Source organism: Rana temporaria, chromosome 10 (assembly GCF_905171775.1).
Source record: "Rana temporaria chromosome 10, aRanTem1.1, whole genome shotgun sequence".
Lineage (NCBI taxonomy): Eukaryota > Metazoa > Chordata > Amphibia > Anura > Ranidae > Rana > Rana temporaria.
Window position 1 is genome coordinate 22,059,947 of NC_053498.1, and position 15,457 is coordinate 22,075,403.

General features: G+C 45.4%; 1 protein-coding gene across 3 annotated transcripts in view; it reads right to left on the reverse strand.

The window, feature by feature from the left end:
• LOC120916420 overlaps positions 1–15,457 on the reverse strand; it is a 57,785-nt gene continuing 42,328 nt past the window's right edge. For all 3 annotated transcript variants that reach the window (XM_040327379.1, XM_040327382.1, XM_040327381.1), the window contains exons 3-6: positions 12,444–12,563; positions 9,396–9,548; positions 5,595–5,747; positions 1–320 (exon numbers count right to left, since the gene is read on the reverse strand). In XM_040327379.1, coding sequence (XP_040183313.1) covers positions 169–320; positions 5,595–5,747; positions 9,396–9,548; positions 12,444–12,563 — 578 coding nt within the window. In that variant the 3' untranslated portion in view covers positions 1–168. The remainder of the gene's footprint in view (positions 321–5,594; positions 5,748–9,395; positions 9,549–12,443; positions 12,564–15,457) is intronic.

Sequence of the window (15,457 nt, forward strand, 5' to 3'; positions counted from 1 at the left end):
TATGGGGAGTTGAAGATTTTATTAGCATGCACCTAGCACATCGATTGGTTGATAGAACCCATGGCTGTTTTCATCTGGCCGATTTTCCAATGCAAAGCTTGTGATTATTTTCACGTGCGGCAATTTTCTAACAAAGACACAGCCTTGGCTTGCAGTTGGGTTGACTGGTCATTGATCTCCAGCAGAATGAACTGGTATTGCGGGGGTACACTTCATCATGACCCCATTTATTTCCTTTGCTCCAACTGCAGCTTTAAATCCCAGTTCACAGCCGCCTTTCGTAATGCAAGCTTTTACTGAAGTCGCCATCACATCACTACCTGCAAATTAAAAGAGGATTTTCTTTAATACAAAATACAGAAGGGTGAATCATTTTGCTGGGGATTTCTCTGTTAAATGACCAATTTACATTTGTATTTCTGTCGGTGTTTCTGTTAAAGATTTCCCATCCTTTAGGCCCCTTTCACACTGGGGCATTTTTCGAGCGTTTTTCGAGCGAAGCCTCATCTGCAAGCCCAATGTGCTGGTAAAGCAAGGCTGAGACCCTAACGTTTTAGGGCGTTTTTGAAGTGCCTCAGTGTGAAAGGGTAAGGCGTTTTTACAGCGCTTTTCAATTCATTTCAATGGAGAGGGGCGTTTTTGGAGCGTTTTTTTTTTTCAGCGCCCAAAAGCTGCTCCAAAGATGCTGCTTGCAGGACTCAGTGAGAAAGGGTCCATTGAGATGCATGGAGAGCATTTTATGAGCATTTTAAGAGCCCTATTTTTAACGCTAAAACGCTGTAAAAACGCTTCAGTGTGAAAGGGGTCTTAGTCTTTGTTAACCACTTAACGCCCTGTATATATACGTCCTGTTTTAAAAGATGAATATCTCGGTAACGGCAGCAGCTGCTGCCACAACCGAGATATCCATCTCTTCAGTGGGTGGGCGTGTAAACGATAACGGCGGTCTCCGCGGCAGATTCGCCACGAGATCGCCGTTATCGGTGGCGGGAGAGGGCCCCCCCTCCCGCCGCTCTCCCGCGCCCTCCGCCGCTTACCGGAGCCGCCGGTAGCGGCGGAGGCGATCGGGTGCTGCTGCCTGATCAGTGAGGACTCGAATGAGGGCAAGATGGCCCTCACCCGTCCTCATAGCTTTGCGGGCGGAAGTGACGTCAAAACGTCAGTCCCGCCCAGCGTCTTAAAGAGACAATTTTTTTGTTGTCATTTTTTTAAATGACAAAATTCCCATTTTTTTTTATTTTTTTTTGCATTTAAGTCTAAATATGAGATCTGAGGTCTTTTTGACCCCAGATCTCATATTTAAGAGGACCTGTCATGCTTTTTTCTATTACAAGGGATGTTTACATTCCTTGTAATAGGAATAAAAGTGAACCATTTTTTTTTTATTTCAGTGTAAAAAATTATAAAATCAATAAAAATAAATAAGAAAACAAAATTTTTTTTTTAAAGCGCCCCGTCCCGACGAGCTCACGCGCAGAAGCGAACGCATACGCGAGTAGCGCCCGCATCTGCTCTCCCCCTCCGTGCTCCATGTCCCCCCTCCGTGCTACTGCTATCCTCCTCTGTTCTGCTCTCCCCCTCCATGCTCCATGTCCCCCCTCTGTGCCGCTGCTGTCCTCCTCCGTTCTGCTCTCCCCCTCTGTGCCGCTGCTGTCCTCCTCTGTTCTGCTCTCCCTCCTCCAAGCTCCATGTCCCCCCTTCGTGCCGCTGCTGTCCTCCTCCGTTCTGCTCTCCCCCTCCATGCTCCGTGTCCCCCCTCCGTGCTACTGCTATCCTCCTCGGTTCTGCTCTCCCCCTCCGTGCCGCTGCTATCCTCCTCGGTTCTGCTCTCCCCCTCCGTGCCGCTGCTATCCTCCTCGGTTCTGCTCTCCCCCTCCATGCTCCGTGTCCCCCCTTCGTGCCGCTGCTGTCCTCCTCCGTTCTGCTCTCCCTCCTCCAAGCTCCATGTCCCCCCTTTGTGCCGCTGCTGTCCTCCTCCGTTCTGCTCTCCCCCTCCATGCTCCGTGTCCCCCCTCAGTGCCGCTGCTGTCCTCCTCCGTTCTGCTCTCCCCCTCCGTGCCGCTGCTGTCCTCCTCCGTTCTGCTCTCCCCCTCTGTGCCGCTGCTGTCCTCCTCCATTTTGCTCTCCCCCTCCATGCTCCGTGTCCCCCCTCCGTGCTGCTGCTTTCCCCCTCCGTGCTTGGTGTCACCCTCCATGTCCTCCTCCACCCCCTCTGTCAGGATGGAGAGCGGCGGTATGAGCCGCTAAACCTGGTTCCTACCGTTTCCGAATGAACAGAGTCAGTGATCACTGACTCTGTTCATTCATATAACTGAAACATCGTAACCTGTGTTTACGATGCTTCAGTTTATGAATGGATAGGAGCCTCGGTCTCCTGTCCATTCATTTTCAGTGCACCAGAGAAAGGGACTGGGGAATCTGTGTCCCTAGTCCCTTTCTCTGTCTCAAAGGGGAGATGTCAGAGGTCTGTTAAGACCCCTAATATCTCACCAAAGCCCCCCAACAGGGCTAAGAAATAAATATATAGCAATAAATAATTAAAATAATTAATTGTAATACATATTAAAATAAACAACACACTGACACCATCCAGCCCCCCCCAAGAAAGCATTGTAAAAAAAAAAACAACGAATAATAGTGAAAAATTTAAATTTTAAAATAAAATAAAATACTGACACATGACATAAAAAAAGTATCGGTAATCGGTATCGGCGAGTACTTGAAAAAAAGTATCGGTACTTGTACTCGGTCTTTAAAAAGTGGTATCAGGACAACCCTAGTTTTAATGATGTTTAAAGTGCAACATTAAAAATGAAAAATTCCTTTAAATAAATACAGTGCCTGGGGGGTCCCGTTAATGTGCCTGTAAAGTGGTGCATCTGTAGCAAGCATAAGACATGCTGCAGCGCAAATTAAATTTCTAAAGAAAAAATAAATACATTTAAATCCCATTTAAAATGTGTAACGGAATGGCCCGGGACACCCAAAGACTTTGTGAGGATGGAGGATACTCCTGTGTCAGCGTCACTGATAACTCTTGGGTCTGAGTCCACCCTGTGCCCTTTGGGCATGGGGTGGCAAGTGAATCATAATTCATGTATAACATTAGATGGGACATCACTGATAGTTCGTATTGCAGGATTTTGAGACACTGCAAGATGTTGGTTAATTGTGACCCCAACCAGTCAATAGTGACTCATCTCTCTGTGAAGACTGTTAATATGTTAAATAAGGCTAGCTTTTAATAGGCCTTTAATTGTGTGATAACACTGTCTTAAACCTATTGATGCTCAGAGGTGTGAATAGGTGTCAAGCTGCATGCGGAGACGAAACATCTGCCTAGGAAACTCAGTGTGTGATGGGTTTGTTTGTTATGCTTTTAATTAAGGAATATGCAGTGATTACACATGATAATTATAGGCCGGTACCGACCTGTCTAGAATGTTTAAGTAATTAGCCTTAGTGTGTGATTAGGGGGTGGAGATCTCATTGTTGCTTTAATGCCTTGTACTGTATATAAAGCTGAGAAGAAACCATTAAAGTATCATTACATTTGGAACAAGCACAGAGCTGTGTCTCGTCTTGATTCTGGGCAAATGAAATGGGATCGGGTCCTGTCGGTTGGAGTGTCGATAAGCTGTCGTGACTGGGATGGAAGGTCGTAAACGGTGGTGACCGTTACAAAATGCATCACAGTTACAATTGCTGGCACCTGGCTATTGAAAAAAAAAAGAAAAAAAATAACATGCCTCCCCCCCCCCCAAGTCCATACCAGACCCCTCGGGACTGCCCCCCCCCACCTCAAAGCACCTTGTCCTCATGTTGATGGGGACAAGGGTCTTATCCCCACAACCGTGGTCGGTGGTTGTGGGGGTCTGTGGGCTGAGGCTTATCAGAATCTGGAAGCCCCCTTTAACAAAGGTGCCCCCAGATCCCGGGCCCTCCCCTATGTGAATGAGAATCGGGTACATAGTACCCCTACCTATTCACCAAGAAAGTGTCAATACACAAGAGACAAGTTTTTGGCAATTCCTTTGTTAAAAAATAAAAAAAAATAGTGTCCCTCGATGTAAATCCATAGTCAATCATGCTGCCTGTCGAAAAAAAAATAAAAAAATTCTCCTGCCTCCTGGGAGGCCTCCTGCCGAATGCATGCTCTGCACTTTGACATTTCTTGTATGGATAACTGGCGGGGCTACCTGACTACATCACTGAGTGGCACCTCCTCCTTCTGACGTCACAGACTGGTGCATACTGGAAATGTAATGTCACATGGAGGTGGGGCCACCGTGTAACATGGCCAGATGGCCCCGCCCCTTACCTATATAAGACATGTCAAAGCGCAGAGCAGGCATTCGGCGGGCGGCCTCCCAGGAAGTGGGAGCATTTTTTTCGGGTCAGCGGGCAGCATGATTGACTATGGATTTACATTGAGACGCATTTTTTTTTTTTTTAAATAAAGGAATTGTCAAAAACTTGTCTCTTGTGTTTATTACTTTTTGACACTTTTTTGGTGAATGGGTAGGTATACCCGATAGTCACATATGGGGGGGGCCAGGATCTGGGGGCTTCCGGATTCCGATAAGCCCCCCACCCGCAGAACCCCACAACCACCGGCCACGGTTGTGGGAAAGAGGCCCTTGTCCCCATCAACATGGGGACAAGGTGCTTATAGGGAGGGGGGCAGTCCCGAAGGATCTGGTATGGACTTGGGGGGAGACCCCACACTGTTTATTTATTATTTTTTTCAATTCCCGGGTGCTGGCAATTGTAACCGCAAGTCATTTTTAATGGGATTGGACTAGTTTTTTTTCTTTAGAAATTTAATTTTTGCTGCAGCATGTTTAATGCTACAGATGCACCACTTTACAGGCACATTAGGGGGACCCCCCAAGCACTATATTTAAAGGATTTTTTATTGTTGCACTTTGAGCACCAAGACTCATTCACGTGGGTGGGGCGGGATCTGGGGGCCCCCTTGGTAAAAGGGGCTTCCAGATTCTGATAAGTCCCCCGCCCGCAGACCCCCACAATCACCGGCTAAAGTTGTCGGGATGAGGCCCTTGTCCTCATCAAGTACTCACCCCCCCATGTTAAGGGCATGTGGCCGCTCGTCCCCCCCCTTTTCTGAACTACCAGGCTGTATGCTCAGATAAGGGTCTGGCACAGATTCGGGGAGGGACCCCACATTGTTTTTTTTTCTTTATTTTTTAACTGGCACCTTTTTTTTTGTTTTCAGCTGTCAGCAGGGAAACCCTTTGACAGCTGATTACTTATCGACTGTTAAGGACACCGTAGCCGGCTTCCTGGCCCCGCTCCTTAACAACTAGCTTACACAGCGCCCTGAGTGGTCAAAGCTTTTCCCAATCAGGGCACAGAATGCACTATGCAGCGCTCACTGCATTGCAGGGTGTTCATCGGGGCGAACACCCAGTGAACACCGTGCAAATACGGGTGTTCGCCGAATGGGCAAATGTTCGGGCCGAACTAATGCTCGAGCTGAATTGTTTGCCCATCTCTATTTCATAGAAACAATACATTTAATAATTACAACAGCAATTATGTCGAAATCTTAAGTAAGAATAGATACATACTGGGCAATTGAAAAACTCCCCTGTAGTCTATACACTCCAATTCATTCCCACGGCAAAGCACCATTTCTTTACTCGTACAGCCCTCTGTAGATCCCTTTATATAGCAGCTTGGGCACTTATAGCCATTCGGTGACAATAGATCATGACACAGTTCTGAAAAAAAAAGCATATGTTATCAGCCAGCCAGTCTGTCTATTTACAGTTGTGCTTATAAGTTTACATACCCTGGCAGAATTTATGATTTCTTGGCCATTTTTCAGAGAATATGAATGATAACACAAAAACTTTTCTTTCACTTATGGTTAGTGTTTGGCTGAAGCCATTTATTATCAATTAAAGGGGTTGTAAAGGTAAATGTTTTTTCACCTTAATGCATCCTATGCATTAAGGTGAAAAAACATCCGACGGTACCGCCCCCCCCCCCCCCCCGAACCCCCGTTTTACTTACCTGACCCCTCGAAAGTCCCGCACGCATCCACGTGATCCTCTTCTGGTTCTCAGCCTGGCCTTTGATTGGCTGGGCTAGACGGATTGATAGCAGCGCAGCCATTGGCTGGCGCTGCTATCAATCACAGCGGATGACGCGGCGCACCTGGGGGCGGGGCCGAGTGATACATTTGGCTGCTATGGCCGCCGCTGTATCACGGGAGCGTGCTCGCAAAAGCTTTCCACCATGCAAGCTTTTGCCAGGAGGAGCCGAGACAGCTGACGAGGGACCCCAGAAGACAGGGTTAGGGGACACTCTGTGCAAAATGAGCTGCACAGTGGAGGTAAGTATAACATGTTTGTTATTTAAAAAAAAACACTTAACTTTGCCTTTAGTGTTCCTTTAACTGTGTTTACTCTTTTAAAATCATAATCACAACAGAAACTACCCAAATGACCCTGATCAAATGTTTACATACCCCAGTTCCTAATACCGTGTATTGCCCCCTTTAACATCAATGACAGCTTGAAGTCTTTTGTTGTATTTGTGGATGAGGCTCTTTATCTTCTCAGATGGTAAAGCTGCCCATTCCTCTTGGCAAAAAGCCTCCAGTTTCTGTAAATTCTTGGGCTGCACGTTTGAGATCTTCCCAGAGTGGCTCAATGATATTGAGGTCGGGAGACTGAGATGGACACTCCAGGACCTTCAATTTATTCTGCTGTAGCCAATGACAGGATGACTTGGCCGTGTGGTTTGGATCATTGTCATGTTGGAATGTCTAAGTACATCCCATGCGCAGCTTCCTGGCTGATGAATGCAAATGTTCCTCCAGTATTTTTTGATAACATACTGCATTCATCTTACCATCAATTCTGACCAAATTTCCTGTGCCTTTGTAGCTCACACATCCCCAAAACATCAACAATCCACCTTCGTGTTTCACAGTAGGAATGGTGTACCTTTCATCATAAGCCTTGTTGACTACTCTTCAAATGAAGCGTTTATGGTTGTGGCCAAAAAGCAAAATGTCTCATCACTCCAAATGACTGTGCCAACCTTGCATTAAGGTGGAGTTCAAATTGGAGTCCCAATATATCAAAACCAAGGATTTATTAATCAAACATTAAAGTCACATTAAAATAGACCACAGGTGGACTCTGTTGGAAATATCATGTTATATAAATGTTCATAAATGGGTGGTTCTGCTGTAGTGAGACATAAACCATAGCCAGCTGTTGACCCAAGTCTCATCAAAAGTAGCAATGTGGAGGCTATTTGCCCATTGGTGGTGATCTCTGGCTGATGGAGTCACCACTGTAAGCAGAACCACTGGGAAGCTAGGTAATTCCCTGTGTAAGGATGCGGCATCTGAGTTGTGGGAGCCGAAGGTGACGTCACAAGGTGACTTCCAGGTTTCACAGGCTTTGCTAAACCAGTAGGAGCCATTGGTTACCCCTGCTGTCAATCAAAGCCAGAGGCAATGGAGCGGGGTGGGGAAGGGGCCGGGAACGAGCCTGCATGAGTGCTCTCATAGGAAGCAGATTCCTATTGGGGACACTAGCCAGAGAGGAGGAGCCAGGAGCACCAGCGGGCGACCCAAGAAGGGGAGGTTTGGTGCCGCTTTGTGCAATTCTATTGCAATTCTGTTGCACAGAGCAGGTAAGTATAGATATGTTTGTTATTTTTTATTGCAAAGCAAATCCATATGTGTCTCTTTGATGAGAATCAATTTAAACCCTCCCAGCATTCCTAGATAAAAAAACTTCTGTGTGTGTAGCAGCCTCCCAGCACACCCTAATTACTTACCTGAGCCCCATCTCTCTCCAGCGATGTCCTTGAGTGTCAAAGCCGTCCGGGACTCTTCTCCTGATTTGCACAGCAGCAGCGCCATTGGCTCCCACTGTCAATCAACATCAGTTAGCCAATGAGGGGAGAGAGGGGGTGGGGCCAGGCTGGGGCTCCATGTCTGAATGCACACACGAGCTCTGACTCTGCTCCCGTGCCCCCATATCAAGCTGCAGGCTGTGGAGAGGCTGCAGGAGAGCTGAAGAGGGACCCGAGAAGAGGAGGATCTAGGCTGCTCTGTGCAAAACAAACTGCACAGAGGAGGTAAGTGTAACATGCTTGTTGTTTTTATTTTAAATTTTTTAAACAAGACTTTACAATCACTTTAAGCACACCGGCAGGAGTGAATAGCTGAGAAAGCCTCTCCTCTCCTTCCAAATAGACATGTGCATTTGTTTTTGTCCGAATGCATTTTCGTCCGAATTTCGGGTATTTTCGTTATCGCTTTAAAAAACGAAAACGAACGCGCAGAATCCGAAATCCGAAAGATCTGACATAAAAAAATGCTTTGTTTTCGTTCCTACAACATTTCGATATAGATAGGAGATTCGACATGACGTTGACAGTAGCAATCTGTGTCTATTGAATCTGCGATCGAATGTGCCTAACCTCCAAACTATTAGTCCAAGATTATTCCACATAGAGAGAAAAGATTCGACATTATAGAGACAGTGTTGGGGTTGACCATTCGACATGAACAACGAAGATTCGACGAAGCAGCGAAAAACATACAAATGTCGAACCTGTCATTGAAAGCTTATGGTGTCTGTCTAAGAAGATTTGACAAGCAGCTCAACTTTACGACGCCACAATCGTACATTTTCGGTTAAATGCTCGGCCCATAGGCTATAGAAGAATTCGAATGTTGGTTGACTAGTAATAATAATTTATAAATATAAATATTACTAGTGTTATACAACATTAGAATTCTTCTATAGCTTGTAGGCGGAACATTAGACCGGAAATGTACGATTGCGGCGTCGTACAGTTTAGCTGCTCCGTTGAATCTTCTTAGAACAATCAACAGACACCATTAGCCTTCAATGACAGATTCTACCTTAATTCATTCAGATTTTCGGACGAATGCATTTTTTAACTAAACAAAATAAATAAAAATGAATTTCGGGAGTAACTAAATTAATTAATTTTTCAGACAAAAACGAAATTCCGAAACAAAATATTTCGGTGTGCACATGTCGACTTCAAAATGAATACAAAAAAAATAAAAACCTAGGCCAGAAACCAACTGAATACATGGGTATAAAAAAATAAAAAATGTAAAACAAGTAAATATAATATATCTTCCTATCTATTTACTAATGCTAACAGCATAAGGAATAAAAACAGTTCATGCTGATTGAGGGAGTTTAGTTCCACTTTAAACATTTTAAACCTTACAGTTGCTGAATTCTAGAACTTCTTTTCCACTTTACCAAAACTAAGAAACATTACTGGACTGGCAACTTCATTATATTATTATTCATTTTATATTTATAATACTTTTCACAGACATGGATATGTAAACTCACCCTTATATTCCATATCAGCATTGCTGTAGTCTCCATACCCACATTCACCGCTAACTCGGTGAAAGAAGTCACGGTTTGTGGATACAGAGAAGCAACCATTACACATTGACTCAATGGCACATGTTTTCTTCACTGAATTATAAATTACGTTGCCTGGAAAACAAATAAAATAAATCACAACACAAAGATCACCTTGTTGGCAGGTGTAATGCCGCGTACACACCATCCCGATTTCCGACAGAGCAGGAAAACGGCTGAAATTTGTGTTGCATTCACACAGTGGCCCATATTCTCTCTAAATGTCCGCGGGCGGCGCGTAAGGCATTTACACTCCGCCGCCCCAAACTACAGGAGCAAGTGCTGTATTCCCCAAACACTTGCTCCGTAGTTTGGGGCGGCGGAGTGTAAATGGCCCGGCGTAGCCACGCGTATCTTCAAGGGGGCGGCTTCTATTCAAATTAAGCGCGCCCCCGATTCTAAGTAACTGCGCATGCGCCGGGCTTAAAAACGCCCAGTGCGCATGCTCCAGTTCTCGGCGGAAAACGTCAATGACGCCGACGTGTGCGTCATTGACGTAAAGTCGTATTCAAGAACGACTTAGGGAAACGACGTAGCCGACGGAAAAACACGACGCGGACCCGACGCTATCCGTAACATGGCCTACGTGGGACATGCGGAAACTTACTCCTCATATAGCAGAAGTAAGTTTCCGCTTACGCAAACGATGTTAGCGACGGGTACGCGACGCAAAATCGTTCGGGAATCAGCGTAGCAGGCTCATTTGCATAAACAAATGAGACCTTCACGTAAATGCCATCTAGCGGCGGGCGGCGTAATTACATTTAAGATCCGACAGTGTAAGTGACTTACACATGGCGGATCTTAAGTGTATCTATGCGAAAATGATTCTAAGAATCAGTCGCATAGATACACGGGCCAAAAAAGAGAGATACGATGGAGTATCCTGAGATACTCCATCGTAACTTCTCTCAGAATATGGCCCAGTCACACTAATCTTGGACGAAATTCTGTCTGCCAAGAACGCGGTGACGTACAAGACACACGATGAACCGAGATCAATGAAGTTCAATAGGCAGTTCGGCTTTTCTGCTTAATTCTGAGCATGCACGTTTTTTTACCGCGTCGTAATTGCATACAGATAATCACGATAGGAATATTTCCTGTCACGAAAATTGAGATCCTGCTCTCAATATTTTCTTGGCCAAAAAAAATTGCAATGGAGCGTACACACGATCAGAATTTGCGACAAAAAGCTAACATCGCACTGTTCTCTTCGGAATTCGTGATCGTGTGTACGAAGCATTAGTGTCCCTTTAATTGCTATCCCCCCTTTAGTGATGTAATGGATGGAGTTTAGTGCCCCTCTTTATGCCAGCTTCGGGTGGTGCCCAGTGCACTTGGGGTATGTTAGCAGGATGCTCCCGATTAGGAATGAGCCGAACACCCCCTGGTTCGGTTCGCAGCAGAACAGGCAAAAAATGTGTTTGAACACGCGAACACCGTTAAAGTCTATGGGACACGAACGTAAAAAATCAAGAGTGTTAATTTTAAAGGTTAATATGCAAGTTATTGTCAGAAAAAGTGTTTGGGGACCCGAGTCCTGCCCCAGGGGACATGTATCAATGCAAAAAAAGTTTTAAAAACGTTTTTCGGGAGTAGCGATTTTAATAATGCTTAAAGTGAAACAATAAAAGTGAAATATTCCTTTAAATTTGTACCTGGGGGGGGGGTGTATAGTATGCCTGTAAAGTAGCGCTTGTTTCCCGTGCTTAGAACTGTCCCTACTTTTTTGAATTTGGCGCCGAACTCTATCCCCGTGCTTTGCAACGTAGCAGGGAACGGAGCTCGGCACTTGGCACTGTGAATCGAGCGAGATGACAGCTCACAGATACAGTGGGGAGACATCGCAGGATCCAGGGGATAAGGTAAGTTACTTTACCAGGATACTGCGATGTCATCCCGAGTGTGGCTTGGGGTTACCGCTAATGGTACTGAAATCTCACCCCGAGCCAGACTCGGGAATACCACCAGGGAGGTTAAAGAGTGTTCTGCGGCTTTCGAATTTGCTGCGAACACCCCAAATTGTTCGCTATTCCATAAAAAACTTCTGTGTGTTGCACCCCCCGTGCTACATACACAGAGCGCATCTCTTTCCTGCAACCAAAGGTTCCTTTTGGTTACTTGGTAAAAGGTTTTAAATAAATGAATAAACACTGATCATTGTAAGCACCCCTGTCAGCGTTAAATAGTTTGTCTCAACTGTTACTTTATCTGGACAGCTTGGTCTGGCAAAATAAGTTAAAAAATAACAGACTTACTGAATGATATGGACTCTAATGGGGACCCTGATGTAATGGGGGGGCTCTGATGGGTTTTCTAATGGGGACCCTGATTTAAGGGGGGGGGGGGTGGGCCCTGATGGGTATTCTAATGGGGACCCTGATGTAAGGGGGATGGGCCCTGATGGGTATTCTAATGGAGCCCCTTATGTAAGGGGGGGCCCTGATGGGTATTATAATGGGGACCCTGATGTAAGGGGCATAGGCCCTGATGGTTATTCTAATGGTGACCCTGATGTAAGGGGGGCTGATGGGTATTCTAATGGGGACCCTGATGTAAGGGGGGGCTGATGGGTATTCTAATTGGGACCCTGATGTAAGGGGGAAAGGCCATGATGGGTATTCTAATGGGGACCCTGATGTAAGGGGGATGGGCCCTGATGGGTATTCTAATGGGGCCCCTTATGTAAGGGAGGCCCTTATGGGTATTTTAATGGGGACCCTGATGTAAGTGGGGCCCTGATGGGTATTCTAATGGGGCCCCTTATGTAAGGGGGGCCCTGATGGGTATTCTAATGGGGCCCCTTATGTAAGGGGGGCCCTGATGGGTATTCTAATGGGAACCCTGATGTAAGGGGGGCCCTGATGGGTATTCTAATGGGGACCCTGATGTAAGGGGAGTTTTGAGGTAAGGGGGACCTTGATAGGGACTCTAATGGGAACTGACAAGAACACAAGCCTCACTTACTGATATTGCAATATTCTGAGAGCATCATACACTGGGATCCATCACATTGAACCTCCTTTTCTGTGCAGCATGCTGTTGAGTCAAGGGACCAGCATCTGTTGCATACAGTTGTGAGATAACCTAAAATACAAAATAAAGGAATTAAAATGAAAGCCAATCAAATCTACAATAAATATAGGTTTTCAATTTGACAACGGGGGCCTGACCCTAAAGGCTTGATTTATTTAGGGTGAATAGACTGTTCACTTGCAAGTAGAGTTGCGCATTGCAAAAGGATTATATCCCAAAGCTTAGTGAATGACTTCTATCATCCAATCATGTGCCGGCGCTCACAGATGATTCCAGGAGCGCGCCCCAGGGGGCGCGCGAGAGGAGGATTCTGGGAGGGCGTCCCAGGGACGTCCTCCCAGAGCAATTCGACCGCGCTGTAGACGTGTATTGTCTATAGCGCGGTGGTAAAGAGGTTAATGGGTGTTTGTTATCTGCCAGTTCACTCAACTAGATTTCAAAAGAACCATAAGTGTGTGCACAGGGTGTGCCAGGTGTGCCCAGGCACACCCTAATCACCCTGTTCAGCACAGATTCCCCCTACTGCCCTGGCTCCCATCTTTCCCCCCCGTAGCGCTGCCAGCTTCCCTCCTCTCCTATCGGCTGTTGCTGCTGGGATGTTTTAGGAGTGTTATATACCACACTACACTGTGTTATATACTCTGCACTACACTGTGTTATATACTCTGCACTACACTGTGTTATATACTCTGCACTACACTGTGTTATATACTCTGCGCTACACTGTGTTATATACTCTGCGCTACACTGTGTTATATACTCTGCACTACACTGTGTTATATACTCTGCACTACACTGTGTTATATACTCTGCACTACACTGTGTTATATACTCTGCACTACACTGTGTTATATACTCTGCACTACACTGTGTTATATACTCTGCGCTACACTGTGTTATATACTCTGCGCTACACTGTGTTATATACTCTGCGCTACACTGTGTTATATACTCTGCGCTACACTGTGTTATATACTCTGCGCTACACTGTGTTATATACTCTGCGCTACACTGTGTTATATACTCTGCGCTACACTGTGTTATATACTCTGCGCTACACTGTGTTATATACTCTGCGCTACACTGTGTTATATACTCTGCGCTACACTGTGTTATATACTCTGCGCTACACTGTGTTATATACTCTGCGCTACACTGTGTTATATACTCAGCGCTACACTGTGCTATATACTCTGCGCTACACTGTGTTATATACTCTGCGCTACACTGTGCTATATACTCTGCACTACACTGTGCTATATACTCTGCCCTACACTGTGCTATATACTCTGCGCTACACTGTGCTATATACTCTGCCCTACACTGTGCTATATACTCTGCGCTACACTGTGCTATATACTCTGCACTACACTGTGTTATATACTCTGCACTACACTGTGTTATATACTCTGCACTACACTGTGTTATATACTCTGCACTACACTGTGTTATATACTCTGCACTACACTGTGTTATATACTCTGCACTACACTGTGTTATATACTCTGCACTACACTGTGTTATATACTCTGCACTACACTGTGTTATATACTCTGCACTACACTGTGCTATATACTCTGCACTACACTGTGCTATATACTCTGAACTACACTGTGCTATATACTCTGAACTACACTGTGCTATATACTCTGAACTACACTGTGCTATATACTCTGCGCTACACTGTGCTATATACTCTGAACTACACTGTGCTATATACTCTGCACTACACTGTGCTATATACTCTGCGCTACATTGTGCTATATACTCTGCACTACACTGTGCTATATACTCTGCACTACACTGTGTTATATACTCTGCACTACACTGTGTTATATACTCTGCACTACACTGTGTTATATACTCTGCCCTACACTGTGTTATATACTCTGCCCTACACTGTGTTATATACTCTGCACTACACTGTGCTATATACTCTGCACTACACTGTGCTATATACTCTGCACTACACTGTGCTATATACTCTGCCCGACACTGTGTTATATACTCTGCCCGACACTGTGTTATATACTCTGCACTACACTGTGCTATATACTCTGAACTACACTGTGCTATATACTCTGAACTACACTGTGTTATATACTCTGCGCTACACTGTGCTATATACTCTGCGCTACACTGTGCTATATACTCTGCCCTACACTGTGCTATATACTCTGCCCTACACTGTGCTATATACTCTGCCCGACACTGTTATATACTCTGCCCTACACTGTGTTATATACTCTGCCCTACACTGTGTTATATACTCTGCACGACACTGTTATATACACTAAGCTGACTGACCGCACACTACACTAAATACCCTGCCTAATCTCCATCCATAAACACTATATACAGCCACTGTGTAAGCAGTCTTATATAGTGTGGGGCGTGGACTTAGCCCCTGAGCCATGATTGGCCAAAGGCACCCTAGGCTGCTCACTCTTAATTTGGTGTACAGAACATCTCACCCTCTGCTCGTCTCCCCAACATAGGGATGAGGTTTTCTGTAGTCCACACAGAACTAGGCATGGCTGATAACATGGCTTCGGATTGTAATCAGCCCACTGGATTTCTGGCAGGATCAATGGGTATTTTTGTGCACTTATGAGCTCAAATAAGAGAAGCAACTGACTGCCTTCCAAACTACTTATAGAGTACCGGTACATGCAAGTAAGTTGGGGGCTTGAATTGTAAGCTTTATATAAAGGAAAAGTACTAATGTAAATATATTAAACTCTACTTTGTATTTAGTATGTTGGTCAGTGGCGGCCCGTCCATAGGGACGCACGGGCGCCGCCCCCCCCCTCCCACAGTCACACAAAAAAAAAAAAAAATGAAAAAAAACGGGCCCTTTAAGAACTTTTATTCGGCTAAAATGTCATTTTGACAGTTTAACCGCAGTTCTGGCGGCCGTCTATAGAGGGCGCTGCAGCGCCACC